The following is a 24602-nucleotide window of genomic DNA, read 5'->3' on the forward strand; positions in this document are numbered from 1 at the left end:
AAACGTGTGTGTTGCTCCGCCCACATATAAACAATAACAACTGTATTTGTTTTCTCCAAAAAGATCAAATGAAAAATAAAATCCATCACCAACAAAATATATATAAAATATATATAAACCCCATTCAACTGTGATTAAACCCATTTAAAGCTAATGTTAGCGCTGTATACACACACACACACACAGTAAGTGCAGCAGTTTGATTGACAGTTGGCTGTTTTTTCAAAGATAAAATTTAAAAAAAGTAAAAAATATTCTCATTGGTTGAGTGACACCTTTGGCTCCTCCCACAATTTTTTTTTGTAAAAACGTTCCCGTGTTCGTGAACGTTAGCTGATGCTGATGTTATTATTATTATCATCAAATTCATTGTCCGATTTTTGCTCAATCACTCGTGTACGCTAACGAGATACGACGTTACCGATTTTAACCGACGTTCAAATCATCGTAAAAATGAGTTCTTGGTGTTTTTAAGGTGGAAACATCTCTGTCTCTGTGATCAAGCTAACTCTGCAGCGTCGTCTCTCAGTGTCTCTGAGCCTGGACGTCTGCTGAGGGGACGTCGTCCTCTGACTTCCTGTCTGACTCGTCCTCTGACTTCCTGTCTGACTCATCCTCTGACTTCCTGTCTGACTCATCCTCTGACTTCCTGTCTGACGTCACGTCGGCGGCTGGAGTTTGAATCTCGTCCTCGACCGGACTGAGGTCAGAGTCAGCGAGCGACGGCGGCGTCGCTACAGAGAGAAGAAGAAGAAACATCATCATCATGTGTTCATAACGCGTTTGTCATGTGTTCATGTTTTCATCATACGTTCATCATGTGTTAATGTGTTCATCACATGTTCATGTGTTCATCATGCGTTTATGTGTTCATCATGTGTTAATGTGTTCATCATGCGTTCATGTGTTCATCACGCGTTCATTATGCGGTCATGTGTTCATTATGTGTTCATCACGCGTTCATTATGCGGTCATGTGTTCATTATGTGTTCATCATGCGTTCATGTGTTCATTATGCGTTCATGTGTTCATCATGCGTTCATGTGTTCTTCATGTGTTCATGTGTTCATCATGCGGTCATGTGTTCATCATGTGTTCATCATGCGGTCATGTGTTCATCATGTGTTCATGTGTTCATCATGCGTTCATGTGTTCATCAAATGTTCATCATGCGTTCATGTGTTCATCATGTGTTCATGTGTTCATTATGCGTTCATGTGTTCATCATGTGTTCATCATGTGTTCATGTACAGTCGTCCCACCGTAAGCAGGAAGTGACTTGGCTCGCTCTCTGTCGCCCTCTCTGGCAGCAGGAGGAGTGGCTGAACTCCTCAGAGACGACCACTGTCTGCTGACTCCGCCCACCTCGTTCTCTGAGGCGAGCGATTCAAACGCGTCCCCGACGTCTTCACCGGGACATTCCTCTGAAGACACAAACGTTAAAGTGATGAAATGATGAAGGGATGAAGTGAGTCTTCACTGTGAGACAAACCACTCACTCTCCCACACCAAAGCCCATAGAGAAAACCAGTGATTTTAGCTCACAGGAACACGGGAGCTGCTGGTCCTCTGCTGCCTCGTGTGGTCACTTTGTGTCACTGAGTTAAGTCTAAATTGGAGGCAGCAGTGGATCAACAACTCCTGTGAACTCCTGTGTGCTGTGATGTTAAAATCACTGGTTTACTCTATGGACTTTGGTGTGGGAGAGTGAGTGACTTTGGTGTGGGAGAGTGAGTGACTTTGGTGTGGGAGAGTGAGTGACTTTGGTGTGTGAGAGTGAGTGACTTTGGTGTGTAAGAGTAAGTGACTTTGGTGTGGGAGAGTGAGTGACTTTGGTGTGAGAGAGTGAGTGACTTTGGTGTGGGAGAGTGAGTGAGTGACTTTGGTGTGGGAGAGTGAGTGAGTGACTTTGGTGTGAGAGAGTGAGTGACTTTGGTGTGGGAGAGTGAGTGACTTTGGTGTGGGAGAGTGAGTGACTTTGGTGTGGGAGAGTGAGTGACTTTGGTGTAGGAGAGTGAGTGACTTTGGTGTGGGAGAGTGAGTGACTTTAGTGTGGGAGAGTGAGTGACTTTGGTGTGGGAGAGTGAGTGACTTTGGTGTGGGAGAGTGAGTGACTTTGGTGTGGGAGAGTGAGTGGTTTACTAACTTCAGTTTCCTGTTAAAGTGTGATTTCTGTAACATTGAGTTAAATATACAGACGTTGTCTTGTCGTCTCTTAATTACACAGAAGACAAACATCACATTATTTACAGTCAAACCCACACAAACGTCTGCAAACGTCTCATTAAACATCTGCTCTGTTTTGTGATTTCTCAGCTTCTTAAATGTGAATATTTTCTGATTTCTTTTCTTCATGAAACAAAGAAATCATTCAAACTGAATCATTTCCTACAACTCATCAATTCATTGATGTTGAAAATAATCTCTATTTCTTTTTATTCTGTGATGTCTTTTTCTGTTTAAATTGTTATTTTAATCAGTTTTTCTGTCTCACAGACACTGACCGTCCTCTGGAGACACAGGGACGCTGCTGTTGTCCTCTGGCTCCTGCTCCGATGGCGCCCTCTTCAGGCGAGGGGCAGGAAGTGGAACTTTGGCAGCGGAGCTGATGACAGGAAACTCAACAGAGTCTTCTGTAAAAAAAACAAAAACAAAATAAAGACAGAAAATGTGTGAAAATTCTTTAAAAAAATTAATAAGATTGTTAAAAATAATGAATATTTTCTAAAGTTTCCTGTCGTCCGCACCAGGACTGTAGGAGGAGCTTAGCCTAGGACTGGTGAGGTCAGAGGTCAGCGGGACTTTAGTGGACGGAGACAGAGGCGTCCTCGGGACGACGGCCGGAGGTTTGGACCTGGGCGTCGGCTCCGGTCTGGACTCATCGTCGTCTTCTGTGGGGACGGACGACGAAGGTGAGTCCAGCGTCTCTCCTGGAAAAACATCAAATACACGATAAAATACACAATAAAATACACGATAAAATACATGATAAACAATAATGACAACATGGCAATTCTGCATGAGGACAAGAGGAGACATGAGGACACAAGGAGACAAGACACATGAGGAAACAAGAGGACACAAGAGGAGACATGAGGACATAAGAGGAGACATGAGGACACAAGAGGAGACATGAGGACATAAGAGGAGACATGAGGACACAAGAGGAGACATGAGGACATAAGAGGAGACATGAGGACACAAGAGGAGACATGAGGACATAAGAGGAGACATGAGGAGACATGAGGACACAAGAGGAGACATGAGGAGACATGAGGACACAAGAGGAGACATGAGGACACAAGAGGAAACATGAGAAAACAAGTGGACACAAGAGGACACGAGGAGACATGAGGACACAAGAGGAGACATGAGGACACAAGAGGAAACATGAGGACATAAGAGGAGACATGAGGACACAAGAGGAGACAAGAGGAAACAAGGAGACAAGACACATGAGGAAACAAGAGGAGACACGTGGACACAAGAGTAGACATGAGGACATAAGAGGAGACATGAGGACACAAGAGGAGACATGAGGAAACAAGTGGACACAAGAGGACACGAGGAGACATGAGGACACAAGAGGAGACATGAGGAAACAAGTGGACACAAGAGGACACGAGGAGACATGAGGACACAAGAGGAGACATGAGGAAACAAGCGGAGACATGAGGACATAAGAGGAGACATGAGGAGACATGAGGACACAAGAGGAGACATGAGGAGACATGAGGACACAAGAGGAGACATGAGGACATAAGAGGAGACATGAGGAAACAAGAGGAGACATGAGGAGACATGAGGACACAAGAGGAGACATGAGGACACAAGAGGAGACATGAGGACATAAGAGGAGACATGAGGACACAAGAGGAGACATGAGGAAACAAGAGGAGACATGAGGACACAAGAGGACACAAGAGGAGACAAGAGGAGACATGAGGACATAAGAGGAGACATGAGGACACAAGAGGAGACATGAGGAAACAAGAGGACACAAGAGGAGACATGAGGACACAAGAGGAGACATGAGGACATAAGAGGAGACATGAGGACACAAGAGGAGACATGAGGACATAAGAGGAGACATGAGGACACAAGAGGAGACATGAGGACATAAGAGGAGACATGAGGACACAAGAGGAGACATGAGGAAACAAGAGGACACAAGAGGAGACATGAGGACACAAGAGGAGACATGAGGACACAAGAGGAGACATGAGGACATAAGAGGAGACATGAGGACACAAGAGGAGACATGAGGAAACAAGAGGACACAAGAGGAGACATGAGGACACAAGAGGAGACATGAGGACATAAGAGGAGACATGAGGACACAAGAGGAGACATGAGGAAACAAGAGGACACAAGAGGAGACATGAGGACACAAGAGGAGACATGAGGACACAAGAGGAGACATGAGGACATAAGAGGAGACATGAGGACACAAGAGGAGACATGAGGAAACAAGAGGACACAAGAGGAGACATGAGGACACAAGAGGAGACATGAGGAGACATGAGGACACAAGACACATGAGGAGACGATTCTTTCATTTTGAATAAAAATATTGAGGACACTTTTGTCCCTCCTCTTGTCCACAGACTCTCACCTTTGTCCTCGTCCACTTTGTCCAGTGAAGACGCCTCAGACTGAAAACAGAGACAGTGAAGATGTTTATCTCATTTTACTGTGAAAGTATTTAGCTTTAGCGTTAGCCGCAGCAGCAGCAGCAGCAGCAGCAGCAGCAGCAGCAGCAGCAGCAGCAGCAGCAGCAGCAGCAGCAGCAGCAGCAGCAGCAGCAGCAGCTGTGTGAGCGTGTTTGACAGCACTGACTCCGCCCCCACCTTCTTCAAGGCCATCTTCTCTTGTCTGGCCTTCATCTCAGCCAGCAGATCCATTCCCATCACGGGGATTCCAATATGCCGAGGAACGTGAGGATGTTCCTTCTTCTCCGGGTTTTCCGTCTCCTCGTCCTCCTCCTTCTCCTCGGCGGCGGCGGCGGCGGCGACATGTGGACACGCCTCCGTCTCTGCGTCAGAGTGGTGGTTTGACTCCTGAAGAGGCTCCGGCTCGGTCGTCGTGGTTTTCACGGGCGGCGGCGGCGGCGGCGGCGTCTCCTCGGTCGCGGGGCTAACAGACACGGGCGGCGCCGCATCGGCGGGCGGGGTCACGGTGGACGGGGACGCGGTGGGCGGAGCGATGGCGGCGGCGGCGCCGTGACTCTTCTCAGAGCGAGAAGTCCGCGATTTGATGAGGTTGAAGAAGCCGCTCTTTCTGGACTCGCGTTTCTTATCCGACGTTTCCTGCGCGTTTGTGGGCGGAGCTTTGACGGACGGAAGCCTGACGGAAAAAAAGATGAAGAAGACACTTTTCTACGCTGATGACGCACAGAACTGTGTTTGAGGGAAACAATATCACAACTGGTCTCTGACCTGAAGCCGAGTTTGATGACTTTCTTGCAGAAAAACTCTTCCAGACCCTCGTCCAGATTCTGTTGCTCCGCCTCCTGCGGCGACGCAGCGACGGCTGCTTTGCGCTGGAAAAATGACAACAAATCATGATTAGACATCATCATCATCATCATCGTCATCGTCATAGCTAACAAGTGTGTGTCGCTCACCGGCGCTCGGCTGGGTTTAGTTCTCTTCTTTGGTTTCGGCCTCAGTTTGGTTCGATGCTCCAGCGTCTTCAGCTCGACGGGCGGCAGCTCAGCAAAGAGCGACTTAGCGTCCAGTGCGGCGGGCGGCGGCGGCGGCGGCGGGAGGTCGCCGCCGTAGTAGGCCGACATCCTGTCAGGTAAGGGTGAGAGCGGGGGAGGAGGAGGGGGCGGATCCTCCAAGTGGATGGGAACCTCCTCCAGAGCTTTGTCCAGGTCAAACTCCATCTCTGTGACGAAGAGAAAAGTCCAAGAAAGACCGACGCAAGGTTTTTACTAGGGCTGTTAAAGGGTTAACATTTTTAATCAGATTAATCACAGATTAGCTGTGGATTAATCACGATTAATCACGATTAATCACGATTAATCACGATTAATTACCATTCGTAAATATGCCAGAAAAATTCAAATTTTCTCTTTATATTGTTGTAGGAACGGAGAAATAAATAAAGTATGTGAGAATATAAATGTAAAGAACAATAAAATACTGTAAAAAAACAATACAAACTTAGACATTACATTGTAAAGAACCCAGATTATAAGACAATATAAATAAATAGAAAAAATAAAACACTGTAAATAACATTATAAACAAAATATAAAGTATAGAAGTTAAATAGTTTTCTTACTAAACCCACAAATTCCTCATCAACACTTTGAAGCACTGCGTCAACTAGTTAACGTTAGCTGCTGTCTGTGTCCCCGTTAGTTAGACAGTGACTGTTCATGTTCTGATTATATCATTATCTGCGCCAATAACTCCACTTACAACTGTGTGTCTTTCTTTCTTTTTTCTTCATCCTCTTCTTTTTCTTCCTCTTCATTTTCCTTCAGCTTCGTTTTAGCGCGATATAAGTGCGTTAAAGCGGAAAAAATGAACGCGACAATTCCACAAATTAATCATCCTGCGTTAACGCGTTAATTTTGACAGCCCTAGTTTTTTACATTTGTTGTCATCTGGAATATAAACCAACTCTGATCTGAAGAAAGGTCAAAGGTCAAAGGTCAAAAGTCAGACTAAAGTGACCTCAATCTTTAACCAGTTCCTCTTTGAGTCCAATGAACCGCTGAAGAACTTCCCTTTCAAGAGTTCTTGAAGTAAACTCTTGACTAAACTGAAACCAGGAAGTGTTAAAGTGTCACTCACCAAACGCCACAGAGACTGGGCGGAGCATCCTCACCAGAATACTCTTCCTCTTGGATTTAGGAGTCATCTGAAGTTTGACAAGTACATGTTTTCAGTATTTTAAGCTAGCACACTGTCAAGCTAACAGCTCCTCATCCTGTCCTCCTGTCCTACCATACAGGTGTCCATGTCCTCCAGGCCATGTTTCCGCTCCAGGTCGTGGTTCTCCGGCTTCAGAACCATCTCGTCCAGGACCTCCGTCTCCATCGGAAGCTCGCGATGCACCAGAGGCCGATCCTTCCTGATCAGGTGGTCGGCCTTGGAAGACGGACAGAGGACAGGTGATGAGTGGACAGGAGGACAGACGGGAAAACAGAGAGAGAGAGGACAAACTGACCAGAGTGTGCTGCGACCTGGACAGAGACTCCAGGATCTCATCTACGATGCGATCTGACAGACAAGACGCCATGCTGAGCTTCACTTCACTGTGGAGCAAAGACACGACAACAAAAACACACAATAAGCAATGTCTTCAAGTTTCAAAGGTTTCATCAACACCGTCTCTACGACCAGGGCCATCAGGCTGAAGATCAGGTCGTCCAAACCTGAGCTTTGGTCCTGACAAAGAATCAAGAATCTTTGTCCCTCTAGAACCAGCAGAGGGGTCTTCATGGGATTTTAATGTGGGAAACAAATAGAGCTCATCCATGTAAACCAAGTCAGGGTAAGATCAGGTTAGTCCAGGTCTGTCAGAGTTAGAGCTGAACCGATTAATCGATGAATCGATTATTAATCGATTACTAAATTAATCGCCAACTATTTTGATAATCGATAATCGGTTTGAAGCTTTTTTCATGATTAAAACCAGATTTCTGATTGTTTTAGCTTCTTAAATGTGAATATTTTCTTGGTTTCTTTGCTCCACATAAACAAAGAAATCATTAAAACTGAATCATTTTGGTTTGTGGACAAAACAAGACTTTCGAGAATATCATCATTTCCAGCTCTGACAAACACTGATCAACGTTTTTTTTCACAGAGATGCTGTGTACAAGTCAGAGGTCATATGTGAAGTTTGGCTGTTTTATCCCGTGAATATGAGGAAAGAGATCCGGGCACTACTAGGAACTCGCTCTTCAACATGGCGGCGTCGGGTGAGGTTTATGTGGGTGAGGGAGCTGGGTCGGTTGGGTGGTATTTTCAGTTGTTTCTACGTCAATGTAGTGCAACATAATCCGTTTAGGGATTAATAATGTCTAAACTATTTTTAACTACATTTTCTGACATTTTATGAACCAAACGATTCATCGATTAATCGAGAAAATAATCGACAGATTAATCGATTACGAAAATAATCGTTAGTTGCAGCTCTTGTCAGAGTACATCCAGGTATGTCCAGGTGCCTCATGTCAGGGCAAATCCAGGTACAGCCGGATAAATCAAGAGCGCAGGTTAACCATCCAAGTTAACTAGGTCAGAAGACATACATCCAGGGTAACTAGGTCAAGGGACATCCAGGGTAACTAGGTCAAGGGACATCCAGGGTAACTAGGTCAAGGGACATCCAGGTTAACTAGGTCAAGGGACATCCAGGGTAACTAGGTCAGGGGACATCCAGGGTAACTAGGTCAAGGGACATCCAGGTTAACTAGGTACATGAAGGGTAACTGGGTCAGGGGACATCCAGGTTAACTAGGTCAGGGGACATCCAGGGTAACTAGGTCAAGGGACATCCAGGTTAACTAGGTACATGAAGGGTAACTAGGTCAGGGGACATCCAGGGTAACTAGGTCAGGGGACATCCAGGGTAACTAGGTCAAGGGACATCCAGGGTAACTCGGTCATGGGACATCCAGGTTAACTAGGTACATGAAGGGTAACTAGGTCAGGGGACATCCAGGGTAACTAGGTCAGGGAACATCCAGGCTAACTAGGTCAGGGGACATCCAGGCTAACTAGGTCAGGGGACATCCAGGCTAACTAGGTCAGGGGTCATCCAGGCTAACTAGGTCAGGGGACATCCAGGGTAACTAGGTCAAGGGACATACAGGGTAACTAGGTCAGGGGACATCCAGGTTAACTAGGTACATGAAGGGTAACTAGGTCAGGGGACATCCAGGCTAACTAGGTCAGGGGACATCCAGGGTAACTAGGTCAGTGGACATCCAGGGTAATCTAAGTAAGTCCAGGGCTGTTCCGAGAATGTCCAGATCGCAGAAGTTGGGAAGTCGGAAATTATCTTTACCTTCTCTGGTGAAATGGATACAATAACTAACCCATGACAAAGGTTACCCTTCAGTAACCTGGTAACTAACCCATGACAAAGGTTACCCTTCAGTAACCTGATAACTAACCCGTGCACAGACCTGAGCTTGTTGATGATGTCCACTCCTGATTGCTGCAGCAGCGTTGTGGTGATGAAGCTGCGGGGGATGGTCATCCTCCCGGCCCCGGCTTTCATCAGCTCCTGACGAAGGCTGCTCCTCGTCATCACGTGAGGACACAGACCCTCGGCGGCGTCCACCATGGACGCCAACATTGTCTGCGGAGGAAGGGGGAGGAGTCAAGTACACAAGGTCACATAACGAGGTGAGAGTCATTTCATCAGCTCTGTACCTGCAGCTGCTCGTCCATCACGCTCGCCACTTCCCCCGCCATGGACTCCAGTTTGTCCTGGATCGCTCCAACACATGTCCCCCTGCCCCCCCCACTCCTCGGGTGGTACAGGTTAGGGAGGAGCTACAGGGACGAGTGAGATAAAGAGAGAGAGGGAGAAACTTAGGACCTCAGATGGGACTTTGATGGTCTCTGAATGTCTCCTGAGGCTCGTGTCCTCTCACCGTCTTGGAGTTCCTGGCGTCCTTCATGAGGTTCTCGGCCGCCTTGACGTCCTCCTGGACGGCGCTGGTCTCTGTGAACCTCAGGGAGTTCAGGTGATCCTGAACCTTCACGCACATCATGTCCATCATCTGCTGCGTGGTGGTGGTGACGATGCCCTGCTGCAGCCTGTAGGCCTGTTCCTGAAGGTACCTACGAGTCTCATGGTTCCTCAGCAGATACTGCTCCATCTGAAGAACAAGACACACACACACATGTCAACACAACACAACATCTGAACTACAGTACAGTACAGTAAAGCGTCCTCTGTCTTCTCAGGGTTAGCTCTCAGAGCCTCTCACACACTCACACACACACAATAAGGCGTCCTCAGTCTTCTCAGGATTGGCCTTCAGAGCCTCTCACACACTCACACAGACACACACAATCACACACACACAGACACACACACACACACACAGACTCACACAGACACACACACCTTTAGTAAAGCGTCCTCAGTCTTCTCAGGATTGGCCTTCAGGGCCTCTCACACACACACACACTCACACAGACACACAGACTCTCACACACTCACACAGACACACAGACTCTCACACACACACACACACACAGACACGCACGCACGCACGCACGCACACACGCACACACACACACCTTTAGTAAAGCGTCCTCAGTCTTCTCAGGATTAGCCTTCAGAGCCTGAGCTGCGTCCACGATGGGAATCGGCATAAATCGAATGGTGAAGTTTCTGATGAACAGAGAATTCTGATGGTTTTTTTTACTCCTTTAAAGACAGAAGATCTCGCTCTAAGACGTCGTTTGTGACTCACTTCTCCAGAGCAGCAGCGACGTCCTGAAGACCCTGAGGACTGACGTTGTTTCTGTCCCACACTATTGTCCTGCAGAGACACAGACGAGGACATGTTCACGTCTTTGTCTACAAACCGCTCACTCTGCCCGTTTGCTGCTTCTCACCTGAGTTTGGTGTTGATCTGCAGAGCTTTGGCGAGCATCTTAGCTCCCATGTCTCCCATGGCGTTTCCACTGATGTCCACTTTGGTCAGAGACGCGTTGCTGCCCACGGCGCTGAGGACGATGGACAGGTCGGCCTTCAGCTTGGAGTCGGCCAGAGACAGCGACGTCAGCGGCTGCAGAGGAACAAACCAGAAGCTCAGGGAACGCGTTTGAGGAAACGAAATGAAGGAAAATGAAGTTGGATTAGTTTCACTCACTGACTCCTCCTCTTGAATCATGTGGACCAGGTTGTCCAGGACTGAGGCCACGTTCCTGCAGGGACACGAGGACAAGAACCACTGTAAAAACCCACGGAAACATGAAAGAACTTCACAGAACAGAAGAGCTTTCACCCACTTGGACTTGATGTTGTTGAAGTTCTTGCCCAGCGACAGGTGTCTGATGGAGCGGTTCTTGGACAGCCAGACCAGCAGAGTGGTCAGATCCATGTCCAGACCTGAGACAACACGCGGGACAAATGAGACACGGTTTGACTCAGAGCTGCGTCATCGTGCATGTTTTTAAAGTGTCCTCCTCACCGTTGTCAGAAATGTCCAAACTGGAGATGTTGGGTATCTCAGCGATGCAGCCTTCCAGGATCTGAGAACCTGCTGAACGGAGCTTCAGAACAGACGGACAAACCATGAGTCCACGTCTGTCTCTGGATACACGGAGAATACATTGTGATCTGTGTGTTTTTACCTCACAGCAGCTGATATCCAGAGACACCTCACTGAGGTTAGGGTTACAGCCGAGGCCCAACAACAAGGACCTGCAAGAGAAAGAACACACAGTTATCATTACAGTAAACACTGGTCTGAACTTAGCAACTAGCTAATATATTCATAATGATAACATTTGGCGGCGTTCCAGTTGAGATCAGAAGTCGTAATAAGCAAGTTGAAAATCTGATTTATCTTGGCATCAATTTACCTCCCGATCTAACTAGTTATTTGCTAGTCATCAAGGTATCTATCTAGCTACCTGTCTTGCTAGCTATTTATCTATCTTGCTAGTTATTGTGGCATCTCTCTGTCAAGCTATATCTAGCTAGCCGAGCTAGTTATTCTGCTTGCTAGTTATTGTGGTGTCTTTCTATCTAACTACCTAGCTTATAGCTAGCTATATCTATCTGGCATGTCTCTATCCAGATATCTAGTTAGCTAGCTGGTTGTCTTTCTTACAAGTTATCTTGCCAAATACTGTGCTAGTTATCTTGGTATCACTTAACCTATATTTATTTAGCTGGTTATCTTCGTGTCCATCTATGATGTAGTTATAGGTCTCACTATTAGCTACAGCATGCTAATGAAGCTCTTTTGGGAAAATAAATCTTCGTGTCCACGTGAACGTTTGCACCAAATTGGAAGCAGTTATCTTGAGATGTTCTTGAGAGCTCATCTTCAGATGAATGGATGAACCCTGAAATCAGAACATCGTCAACAAAGAGAGGCATGAAAACGACATCCAGGATCTGGTTCTGGATCAGGACTTTTGGCGGGAAACTATAAGGGTGCCAGTGAAAACATGAACTCTGAGGTCAAAGTGATGTTTTCTTACTTGAGCGCCTCCAGAGGAAGTTTGGTGCCTGACAGACTGACGGAGCTCAGGGCCTGAGCAGAGCTGAAGAACTGCTTAAAGGAGGCGGGGATTTCTTTGCACTTCCTGTGTGAGTGTGAGCAGAGACGTTCATGTCAACACAGTCTGCGATCAACTGTACGACGTTACTGTGTCTGTCGTCTTCGTACAAACATAAGAAACGTGACAAAAAGACACGGTGAAAACAGAACACGATGAATGTTAGCGTTGCAGGAACATCGAGGGACCGCCTCCTCTGAGAGGGACCGCCCCCAACCGAGAGGGATCGCCTCCTCTGAGAGGGACCGCCCCCCTCTGAGAGGGACCGCCTCCTCTGAGAGGGACCGCCCCCCTCTGAGAGGGACCGCCCCCCTCTGAGAGGGACCGCCCTCCTCTGAGAGGGACCGCCCCCCTCTGAGAGGGACCGTCTCCTCTGAGAGGGACCGCCCCCCTCTGAGAGGGACCGCCCCCCTCTGAGAGGGACCGCCCCCCTCTGAGAGAGACCGCCTCCTCTGAGAGGGACCGCCCCCCTCTGAGAGGATGGTGTTTTTACGTTGTGTTTACTTTACGTGAGTGTTTGACGCTCTCACCTGTGAGAGAAGACACACTTTGACATGTTGAGGACGGAGAGACACTTCAGAGATCCTCGAAGCAGAGACGCACACACCTGCAGTCAACACAAACACACACACACACACACACAATCAGTTTTCTAACTCTAACTAAATAAAAATGAAAGATTGAATTCATGTTAAAATTACAGATTTTAAAATCACTTCCTGTTAATTTAAAAATCAATTTTAAGACTTTTTTTTTTAATTATTATTTTTTTAAGCTCTTAATGATCTGAGACTTATTTATTTATCACCTTTACTTTGAAGGAATGGACATCAACAAGCCTCACGTAGGAAAGGTAAGGTGGTTAGGTAGGTAAGAAGGAAAGTTATGTTAGGTAAGAAGGTAAGGTAGGTTTATTATTTTCCAAACATCACAATAATAAGACTCATGTTTGTGTTAGTTTACCGGCTCCAGTGAACAGTCACTGTTGGACAGGTCCAGAGTCTCCAGACTGTTGGAGTGACTCAGGAAGTTGTGAAGATTCTGTGAAAACAAGACAAAAACAGCTGAGAACAAACAGAGCAGATCTGAGGTGAAGCTGAGATGAAGGTGAGATGAAGATGAAGGTGAGATGAAGCTAAGATGAAGGTGAGATGAAGCCTCTGTCAGACGTTGTTTACCTGCAGGTCGTCTCCTCGCAGAGAGTTCCCTGACAAGTCCAGGTGAGTGAGGGTGGAGGCCACGGCCGGGTTAGCACAGAGAGACTGACACAGGATGTTTACACCTGCAGCAGCAACAACAACAACAAGCAGAGTTTATTCACCTGGAAACAAACAAAGCAACAATGACATGTGTTTTCCTGCGTCTTCACCTTTAGGAGACATGGACGTCCTGCTCAGGTTCAGATGTTTCAGACCCATCGGCAGTTTAGAGAGCTGAGCGCTCAGAGCAGCTGCACCTGCACAGAGGGACAGCCAATCAGACGGCAGTCGTCATGAGGAGGGCGGAGTTTACATGAACGCGTCTCTGAAGTTCACTGATGACCAGAAAAACAAAGCTGAGCGTCTCCAACGACACGGCCAGCAGAGGGCGCACGAGTCTCAGGAAACCATGGATTTTATTTATATACAGAGAGTTTAACAGGAAATGATTATTATGATGATGATGATAGTAAAGTGGATTGTTTTGAGTGTGTGTGTGTGTGTGTGTGTGTTGACCTTTGTCCTCCAGTGAGTTGTTGCTCAGGTTGAGTGTGTGCAGCGTGGAGGCGGGGTTATGTGACAGAGCGACGGCCAGTTTCTGAGCAAAGTCACTGGAAAAAGAAAATGACTCGTCACACACACAACAAACAAACAAACAAACAAACAAACACACAACACACAAACAAACAAACTGAGGAAATAAAGTCTGGATTCTTTCTGACCTTTTGAGTCCAGCGTTGTCCAGAACCAGCTCCTCCAGTCGACTGGACCGAGCCAGAACCCTGAGGATCTGCTCACACACATCTGTGGACTGACACACACACACATATATATATATGTATATATACACACAGTACATTGATTGTAATGTATACACTGGTAGTGGTTGTTGGTTACCAGTTTGTAGTCTTTGGTGGACAGTTTGGTGAACCACTGGTTCAACTCCAGAGCTGCGATGATGGCCACTAAATCTCTGCCAGGACAGATCGCAGTTAAACACGGTTAAAAACAGATAAAACCGAATAAAAACAGTCAAGATAGTTAAAAACAAATAAAAACTTAAGAAAAACAGTAAAAACAGTTAAAAACGGATAAAAACTAGCGCTGTGCAATAGGTTAATGTGTGCATGACACGTTTCCATGACGACTGACCGAAAAAGACGCGCATGACGTCACGTTTACGTGCCACGACACCGGAATCCAGGCACCGTTTACCAGTTAGCTGCGTTAGCTCCTTTTAGCGCCGTTAGCGTTAGCCTACAGTGGAACTGGAGCGGTCTGTTTATTAAAGGAAAAGAGCAGCGCTAACAAATAACCAGCGTACCTGTGTGCTGCGTATGTGCGCCTCTGTTTTTAAATGTTAGCGTTACTTTAGAGACTCATTTTAACAATCAGGAGTCACGTAAATATGACGTTACACACGTCTTTTTCCGGTCAGTCGTCATGGACGCCGTTTTACGCACTAATAAAAACAAATAAAACCAAATAAAAAGTTTAAAAAAAAAACAGTTAAAAACCAAATAATACAGTTAAAAACAAATAAAACCAGTAAACAGTTAAACCCAAATAAAAACAGTCAAAGAAACAGTTAAAAACAGTAAAAAAAAAGTTTAAAATAGTTAAAAACCAAATGAAAATGGTAACAAACAGATAAAAACCAAATAAGAACAGTAAAAACAACAATTGTAAGTTAAAAAAAAGCTAAATCAAACCCTCACTGATCTGCTGTTCGTACCTGTTCTCCAGGTGAATGAAGTCCTGCAGGTTCAGCTCTCTGGTGTCCTGAGTCAGATAGATGGTGTCCACGTCCTGAGAGGACATGAAGAAGACAACACATGGGACAGAGGACATGAGGACATGAGGGACAAGGGGAGGAAGAAACAACTTAAACGACGGTGCGTTCAAGTGCAGCTCAGAGAGAAAGAAACAGAAAACAGATGAGCAGAGGACGAACAGATGAGACGTCAGAGTTATTAAAGACAGATGAAGAGGAGGAGGAGGAGGAGGAGGAGGAAGAGATAGTACAACAGGAAGTAGAACTGACCCACTGGACCTCCTCTCTGTACGGCAGACCCAGGTGATCACACACACACCAGTACTGATGAGAGAAGCCTCCTGAAGACAAAGAGTCACTTTTATTTAATGGGCGACACAAAGGTCAGTTACATAAGAGACAGAATAATATAATATTATAATTATAACTATTATTATTATATTATTATTAAGTCTACAATGTCTTAAGAACATGTTCATGTTTTATCTCACTCTGAGACAGAGTTCATAAACCACTCACTCTCCCACACCAAAGTCACTCACTCTCCCACACCAAAGTCCATAGAGTAAACCAGTGATTTTAACATCACAGCACACAGGAGTTCACAGGAGTTGTTGATCCACTGCTGCCTCCATCACTAACTTACAATGACTGATTTTAGTGAATTCAGCTTTTAAAATATTTCATTTAGACTTAACTCAGTGACACAAAGTGACCACACGAGGCAGCAGAGGACCAGCAGCTCCTGTGTCCCTGTGAGCTAAAATCACTGATTTTCTCTATGGGCTTTGGTGTGGGAGAGTGAGTGGTTTACAAACTTCAGTTTCTTGTTGTTAAAGTCTGTCTAACAGTGAAGATAAAGATGTGAACATGTGACCTAGATATCGTAGACTTTATTAAATTTTTTTTAATAAAGTCATTTATTAACAGCATTTTTCTGTTTATTTACCGCAGGGTCCCAGGTCCGTGGAGCTCTGATCGTCCCACATCGTCTGGAGGACGGTCGTCCTCTCTGGAGGCTTCAGACTTAACTTCCTTATCACCTTTCTTCCTTACAGAGAGAGAAGAGAGTCCATATAAACGTTTGTTTATGGGGAGTGCGAGTGGTAACCGTGGTAACGGCGTGGTACCTACACAGGTGAACCTGTCGGACAGATGCGGTGCAAACAGCTGCCGATGTGAGCGATGACCTCGTCCACTTCCTCCACCGAGCTCAGCCGGAGACTCCATGGACCACGCTCGTGCTCTAACACCAGCTACACACACACACACACACTTATCATTACAGTAAACACTGGTCTAGCTAGTTGCTAACAACACTGGTTATTAGCAACTAGCTAATATATTCATAATAACAATGATGTTAGGTGCATTCCAGTTGTAATCAATGGCATCATTTATCTTTTTTTATTTTCTAGTTATGATGGTATATATCTGACTGTCTTGCTAGCTATTCATCTATCTTGCTAGTTATTGTGGCATCATTCTGTCAAGCTATATCTAGCTTATTTTTGCTTGCTAGCGATTGTGCTGTCTTTCTTCTTCTTCTTTCTTTTTTGTTTTTACTTTCTAGCTACCTAGCTCCCTGATTATTGTGGTATCTAGCCAGCTATCATCCTAGCTATTTATATATCTTGCTAGTTATTGTGGCATCTCTATATCTAGCTAGCCAGCTAGTTATTCTGCTTGCTAGTTATCTTTCTATCTAACTACCAATCTTCTGGAACAACATCGTATCTAGCTAGCTATCTTCCTAGCTATTTATCTATCTTGCTAGTTATTGTGGCGCGTCTCTATCCAGATATCTAGTTAGCTAGCTGGTTGTCTTTCTTACAAGCTATCTTGCTAAATATCGTGTTAGTTATCTTGGTATCACTTTACCTAGCTATATTTATTTAGCTGGTTATCTTGGTGTCCATCTATCTATGACGTAGTTATCTGTCTAACTGTTTTGCTAACATTAGCTACAGCAAGCTAATGAAGCTCTTTTGTAAAATAAATCAGTTTTTTTGGGTAAAAGGTTTATTTAGAGTCCGAGTCTGATCTTTGACCTGTTGTTGCTGTGTGTGTGTGAGTGTGTGTGTGTGTGTGTGTGTGTGTGTGTGTGTGTGTGTGTGTGTGTGTGTGTGTGTTTGTGCTCACCTGAGTGGGCTTATTGCTGCTGATTCCCAGGACGTCCAGGTAACTGAAGGAATGTTCAACCTGAAAAACATGAAGACGCAGATGATGAAACAATGACTTTTACTGAATTCTGTTGGTTATAATAAAAATCCTTGTGTTTGTGTGAGTTCAGCTTCTTTTATTTGTTATTGTCTAACTAAAACCAAGGAATTATTCCACTGTGTGTGTGTGTGTGTGTGTGTGTGTGTGTGTGTGTGTGTGTGTGTGTGTGTGTGTGAGATTCATGACTACAAAGACCTGATGAAAACCACAGAATAAGACTTTAAAAAAAAAAGAAAGAAAAAAAACATGAGTCTGCAGAGCAAATGTCTGGAGCAGAGACACACACACACTCACACACACACACTCACACACACACAGTAATAATAACGGTGGAGTCTCGAGTCGCTGCCAAGAGAAAGCAAGTGAGACAGAAAAGGGGGAGGGGGAAGAAAAGAAAGAAAGTTTGTGAGTGAAAAATAAAGTGAAAGTAGGAAAAGAAAAAATGACAGGAAGAGAGAGAATAAAGTGGGAGAAAGAGAGGAGAGAGAGGGAAATGAATAAGAAAAAAGTTCAGTGAAAGAGAGGAAGAGGGGGGGGGGCATAGAAACACACACACACACAGACACACACACACAGCTGTTAAATTCCTCCATTGTCTTTTTTTTCACCCTCTGCTACAGTTCACACTGAAGAACAAACCTCCCTCTGTTTAAGTCACACACACACACACACACACACACACACACACACACACACACACACACACACACACTGCCCACTCAGCATCAACAGGTCAAAGGTCAGCTGATTTTAGAGTTTCAAAATACACCGTGAGAAAAGACTCAGACTCTAAATAAACTTTTTACCCCCCAAAAAACAAACAACAAAAATGATTTATTTTCTCAAAAGAGCTTCATTAGCTTGCTGTAGCTAATGTTAGCAAAACAGTTAGCTGCCGATGTCCATAGATGGACACCAAGATAAGCTGCTAAATAAATACAGCTAAGTAAAATGATACCAATATAACTAGCACAATATTTGGCAAGATGACTTGTAAGAAAGACAACCAGCTAGCTAACTACATATCTAGATAGAGACGCGCCACGATAACTAGCAAGATAGATAAATAGCTAGGAAGATAGCTAGCAAGATACGACATTATGCCGGAAGATAGGTAGTTAGTTAGTAACTAGCAAGCAGAATACCCAACTGGACAGCTAGATATGGAGATGCCACAATAACTAGCAAGATAGATAAATAGCTAGGAGGATAGCTAGCTACCAAAATAATCAGGGAGATAGGTATTTAGAAAAGTAAGACACCAATATAACTAGCTGGCTAGCTAGATATAACTTGACAGAGAGATGCCACAATAACTAGCAAGATAGATAAATAACTAGCAAGATGGGTAGCTAAATACCATGATAACTAGCAAGAAAGATAATCAGCAAAACAAATAACTAATTAGACATCTAGGTAAATTGATACCAAGGTAAATAGCAAGATAACTCAACAGAGAGATAACCCGCTAGCTAACTAGGCAGCTACATAAATACATAGCTAGCAAGATAGATAGCTGGATAGACACCATGAGAACTAGAAAGACAGATAAATAACTAGTTAGATCGCTAGGTAAATTGATACAAAGGTAACTTAAAGATAACCAGTTAGCTAACTGGGTAGCTAGCTAGATACATACATATCTAGAAGATATATAGCTGGATAAATACCACAATAAATAGCAAGAAGGATAACTAGCTAGCTAACTAGATAAGAGATGTGACGAGATAACTAGCAAGATAGATACATAGCTACGAAGATAGCTAGCTAGATACACAACATCCAGGATAGACAACTAGCAAATAAGATAACTAGCTAGATAAACTATAAAGTAGTGATATTAGATATTTAGAGTTTGTTGATTTGTTTATGACAAACACTGAGTTGGTTCTAATCTGAGGTGAGTTTTTACTTCACTTCATTTCCTGTTTTAAATGTTAGTTTTTTCCATTATTTCATAGATTTCTGAAAATAACAGAAACAAAAGAAAACCTGGCTGTTTTTTACCCTCCAGGCTGAACTTTTCCTTCTCTTTCTGTTTGTCTTCCCCACAGACCGTGCAAAGTCTCAAGTCTTATTTATTTGTTTTGCCTAAAAAGAAAAATAATCTTGGTCAATAGAACTTTGTATTCTAAAAACAAAACATCTAAATTTGTCCTGGCAAAATATTTGCAAGAAAACGACCTTCTGATTTGAGTCTGTAGCAGAGGTGAAGTTTCAGTGTGAGGAACATGTTACAGCTTGTGTTTATATTTGAATCAGAAGGAAAATCAGGAGAGGAACGAGCAGAGACACGTCTGTGGAGACGCAGCGGAAAACACGGAACACGGATCGACTCACCTTGGATGGGACTCGGGCTGTTAGCAGGTACGCTCGGTGTGAAGCTAGAGCCTGAAACAGAGACACATCATTCAGAGAGGAAGGAAATAAAGTCCACAAACACACGAGAAAGTAAAATAAGCCTGATTTCTGGGAATTTTTTCGAATTTTTTCCTTGAAAAAAACCTGAAACTTGAAAAAAGACCATGGATGCTTCAGTCAGTTTAAGTCTGCGACGTCTACGTCACATGATCACGTCTTTACCTTCACAGATAGACAGACTTTAACAACAGGAAACTGACGTTTGTAAGCCACTCACTCTCCCACACCAAAGTCCATAGAGAAAACCAGTGATTTTAGCTCACAGGGACACAGGAGCTGCTGGTCCTCTGCTGCCTCGTGTGGTTACTTTGTGTCACTGTAGTGAATCTGAGCAAAGATGAAAAGCCGAATTTTACAAAATCAGTCATTGTAAGTTAGTGATGGAGGCAGCAGTGGATCAACAACTCCTGTGAACTCCTGTGTGCTGTGATGTTAAAATCACTGGTTTACTCTATGGACTTTGGTGTGGGAGAGTGAGTGACTTTGGTGTGGGAGAGTGAGTGACTTTGGTGTGGGAGAGTGAGTGGACTTTGGTGTGGGAGAGTGAGTGACTTTGGTGTGTGAGAGTGAGTGACTTTGGTGAGGGAGAGTGAGTGACTTTGGTGTGGGAGAGTGAGTGACTTTGGTGTGGGAGAGTGAGTGACTTTGGTGTGGGAGAGTTAGTGACTTTGGTGTGGGAGAGTGAGTGACTTTGGTGTGGGAGAGTAAGTGACTTTGGTGTGGGAGAGTGAGTGACTTTGGTGTGGGAGAGTGAGTGACTTTGGTGAGGGAGAGTGAGTGGACTTTGGTGTGGGAGAGTGAGTGGACTTTGGTGTGGGAGAGTGAGTGGACTTTGGTGTGGGAGAGTGAGTGACTTTGGTGTGTGAGAGTGAGTGACTTTGGTGTGGGAGAGTGCGTGGACTTTGGTGTGGGAGAGTGAGTGACTTTGGTGTGGGAGAGTTAGTGACTTTGGTGTGGGAGAGTGAGTGACTTTGGTGTGGGAGAGTAAGTGACTTTGGTGTGGGAGAGTGAGTGACTTTGGTGTGGGAGAGTGAGTGACTTTGGTGAGGGAGAGTGAGTGGACTTTGGTGTGGGAGAGTGAGTGGACTTTGGTGTGGGAGAGTGAGTGACTTTGGTGTGTGAGAGTGAGTGACTTTGGTGTGGGAGAGTGCGTGGACTTTGGTGTGGGAGAGTGCGTGGACTTTGGTGTGGGAGAGTGAGTGGACTTTGGTGTGTGAGAGTGAGTGGACTTTGGTGTGAGAGACAAAAAGTGAATTTCAAACTGAATTTAAAGAGAGTTTCGCTCAAAGGAAGTAAACGTGAGCGTGAGCAGATGTTTCCTCGCGACAGATTCGTCTATTTTCACTTGAAGAGAAGTTGGCAAACGTCTCTGACTCTGAAGAGCAGGATAACGACATTTATCATCTTTGACCATGTGTTGGTCTGTCCTGGCAGAGAGTGAGAGTGAGAGAGTAAGAGAGTGAGAGAGTAAGAGAGTAAGAGAGTAAGAGAGTGAGAGAGTGAGAGACTGAAAGAGTGAGAGAGTGAAAGAGTGAGAGAGTAAGAGAGTGAGAGAGTGAGTAAGAGAGTAAGAGAGTGAGAGAGTAAGAGAGTGAGAGAGTGAGAGACTGAAAGAGTGAGAGAGTGAAAGAGTGAGAAAGTGAGAATGAAAGAGTGAAGGAGTGAAATAGTGAGAGAGTTAGAGAGTTAAAGAGTGAGAGAGTGAAAGAGTGAGAGAGTGAAAGAGTTAGAGAGTGAAAGAGTTAGAGAGTGAAAGAGTGAGAGAGTGAAAGAGTTAGAGAGTTAAAGAGTGAGAGAGTGAAAGAGTGAGAGAGTGAAAGAGTTAGAGAGTGAAAGAGTGAGAGAGTGAAAGAGTGAGAGAGTGAGAGCACCCACGTCACGTCTCACCCCTTCGTTTCCCTCTCAGGAGAGAGAAGACCTTGTTCATAAAGTCTGGAGACGTCGAGCTTCAGGCGTCTTCAGACTGACATGAGACACGCCGGCCTGCAGGGGGCAGTATTTCCTGTGTGTGTGTGTGTGTGTGTGTGTGTGTAGCTGCCTCAGTCGTGTCCTGACAGGATCTGCTGAGTCGTGGTATGTGGTCAAAGGTGAGGAAACTCAGTGGAAGCTGAAGTTCTCGCGGTGCGTTCAGGGACCTGATGTTAGTGTGTGTGTGTGTGTGTGTGTGTGTGTGTGTGTGTGTGTGTGTGTGTGTGTGTGTGTGTGTGTGTGTGCAACACCCAGATAACCACACCACATTTACACAAGACGACTTCATTGAGTAACAGAGTGATATTTCAGCTTATTTGAGGCGAGGGTTTGACTTTAACTCCCATTTTAAAGTCTCCAGATTATGAGTCATCTTGTCTTTTTTTGTTCAAATCAGAAGTCACTATAATATGGAAGAGAAGCTCGGACCACCAACACCTGCAAACATGACTCTCTCACACCAAAGTCACTCACTCTCCCACACCAAAGTCACTCACTCTTCCACACCAAAGTCACTCACTCTCCCACACCAAAGTCCATAGAGAAATTTAGTCTCCATCACTAACTTACAATGACTGATTTTAGTGAATTCAGCTTTTAAAATATTTACTTGAGACTTAACTCAGTGACACAAAGTGACCACAGGAGGCAGCAGAGGACCAGCAGCTCCTGTGTCCCTGTGAGCTAAAATCACTGGTTTTCTCTATGGACTTTGGTGTGGGAGAGTGTGTGGTTTACAAACGTCTGTCTCACAGTGAAGATAAAGACATGAACATATATGAATAATCTGTTTCCCTTCTGTGTCCCAGCAGCAGGGGGCGCTCACAGCACAGTCAGCTCACATACAAACACTTTAAACTTCTCAAACAAAGTAAAAATGTACGTGATTTTAGGTCCAACGTGAACTCAAACATCTGTCACTCACCAGAACCTTGTTCTCCACTTTGTCACCTTTGACCTCCAGCTGGACTTTACGCCTCAGGGTCAACTTCACCCTGCGACCCACGGCCTCCCGCACGCTCTCTGCAACACACACACACACACACGATAATAAAAACAACGTGTTTATTCACCTGTTTCAATCGGACTATGAATCACACCATCCAGGTGCGTTAGTCCGACTTAGACACCTTAGTCGGACTAACGTGTTTATTCACCTGTTTCTATCGGACTATGGATCACATGATCCAGGTGCGTTAGTCCGACTAAGACAGACCTTAGTTGGACTAACGTGTTTATTCACCCGTTTTAATCAGACTATGAATCACATGATCAAGGTGTGTTAGAGTAAGACAGACCTTAGTCAGACTAACAACGTATTTATTCACCCGTTTCAATCGGACTATGGATCACACGATCCAGGTGTGTAAGTCCGACTAAGATGGACCTTAGTTGGACTAACGTATTTATTCACCTGTTTTAATCGGACTATGAATCACACGATCCAGATGCGTTAGTCCGACTAAGGTGTCTTAGTCGGACTAACGTGTTTAACCCAACACAAACTGAACCGGACCATGATAGAAACACAGAATAAAGGTCAATTGGTCATCATCATCATCATCATCATCATCATCAGTGGACGACACAAAGCGTCCTTTCATGGTTCAGTAACAGAGGACACGAGGTCTCTGCTGCGTCTCCAATAAAAACACTTTAAACAGGTTTGTGTTTGCTAAACTTTAGCATGTGAGTCCATCACACACTGTTTTACACATTCACAGACAAACAGAGCCAGGAATTGAACCCACAACCCTGCAGGTTACGGACAACTGGCCCGACCACTGAGCCGCCACTGCTCACTCACTTTAAAGTACTTTAATACACACACTGAACCTTTAAATCCTCACACACTGAGTGACTGGATGATTTAAAGTCGAGTTTTGACTCAAGAATCAAAAACAGCGGTGCGTTCAAAGACCACAGGTTTGTTCAGGAAATCTCTAAATTGAACTGTTTTGAGTTTTTCTCTCTCTGACGTTCAGTCATCGGAGAGTGTGTGGTGATCATATCTCACAATCCAGAGGAATTTCACAGGACACGCCCCTTTCCCACACACGCGCACACACACACACACACTCAGGTAAATCCACTCTTTTTTTTCCCCTCAGGACATGAAAATACCTGAGGTGAAGAAAAAGTGGGGGAGGGAAAAACAACAACAACAAAAAAACCGTGATTTTAGTCAAAAACAAACACAAACAAATCCCTGAACAGGAGTTTAACCTCAACATTTAGTCTTACAGTGTAAATACACGGTGTTTCCGGTCAATAAACACGGTTTTAGGTGCTTTTATCGCCATTTTTTACAGTTTTCTTTCTCTTAAACTTAGCTTTAAATCAGATTACACGTGTGTTTACACTCACCCAGCAGCTCGTGACTGACGTCCGTGTTCTTCTCCTGCGACATGTCTGACACCGAGTGTGTGTGTGTGTGTGTGTGTGTGTGAGGCAGAGAGACGGTTTCCTCACCTGTGTGTGTGTGTGTGTGTGCGCGAGACCGAGCTAACTGTTTCTATGTGAAACCGTTCTGCTCCGCGCGCGCGCGCACACGAGCAGGTACGTTAACTCGGTAAAAGATGCGGTAAAGAAGTTAGTCCATGTGTGTGTGAGTGTGTGAGAGAGTGCGTGTGTGACAACAAATCACGCCTCTTTTTCTCTCACACACACTTCCTGACTGACACACACACACACACACACACACACGCTCCCTCTATTTTTCCCAAAAAACTTTTC

At 44.9% G+C, this 24602-nt stretch overlaps 1 protein-coding gene across 2 annotated transcripts; it reads right to left on the reverse strand.

Moving 5' to 3' along the window:
• Window positions 1–25: 25 nt before the first annotated feature.
• Window positions 26–24378, reverse strand: carmil1 (capping protein regulator and myosin 1 linker 1). 2 transcript variants are annotated; one of them, XM_083900087.1, is made up of 37 exons: window positions 24234–24378; window positions 22792–22889; window positions 19818–19868; window positions 17397–17456; window positions 16389–16510; window positions 16204–16301; window positions 15525–15595; window positions 15216–15289; window positions 14378–14453; window positions 14203–14291; window positions 13997–14091; window positions 13651–13737; window positions 13460–13563; window positions 13245–13322; window positions 12812–12888; window positions 12204–12308; window positions 11346–11415; window positions 11183–11264; window positions 11001–11100; window positions 10862–10916; window positions 10605–10777; window positions 10460–10528; window positions 10284–10377; window positions 9629–9856; window positions 9405–9527; window positions 9155–9330; window positions 7186–7273; window positions 6963–7106; window positions 6810–6876; window positions 5627–5892; window positions 5439–5542; window positions 4851–5346; window positions 4616–4655; window positions 2748–2930; window positions 2505–2633; window positions 1263–1424; window positions 26–734 (listed from the first exon to the last, which is right to left on the reverse strand). In XM_083900087.1, the coding sequence occupies exons 1-37, from the start codon at window positions 24274–24276 to the stop codon at window positions 526–528; spliced, it is 4386 nt and encodes a 1461-aa protein (XP_083756213.1). In that variant the 5' UTR covers window positions 24277–24378; the 3' UTR covers window positions 26–525. The 2 variants fall into 2 exon arrangements, with proteins under 2 accessions (XP_083756213.1, XP_083756212.1); XM_083900086.1 differs by having other exon boundaries at window positions 11183–11415.
• Window positions 24379–24602: the final 224 nt, after the last annotated feature.

The sequence above is a fragment of the Microchirus variegatus genome (genome assembly GCF_963457635.1).
Source record: "Microchirus variegatus genome assembly, chromosome: 13".
Lineage (NCBI taxonomy): Eukaryota > Metazoa > Chordata > Actinopteri > Pleuronectiformes > Soleidae > Microchirus > Microchirus variegatus.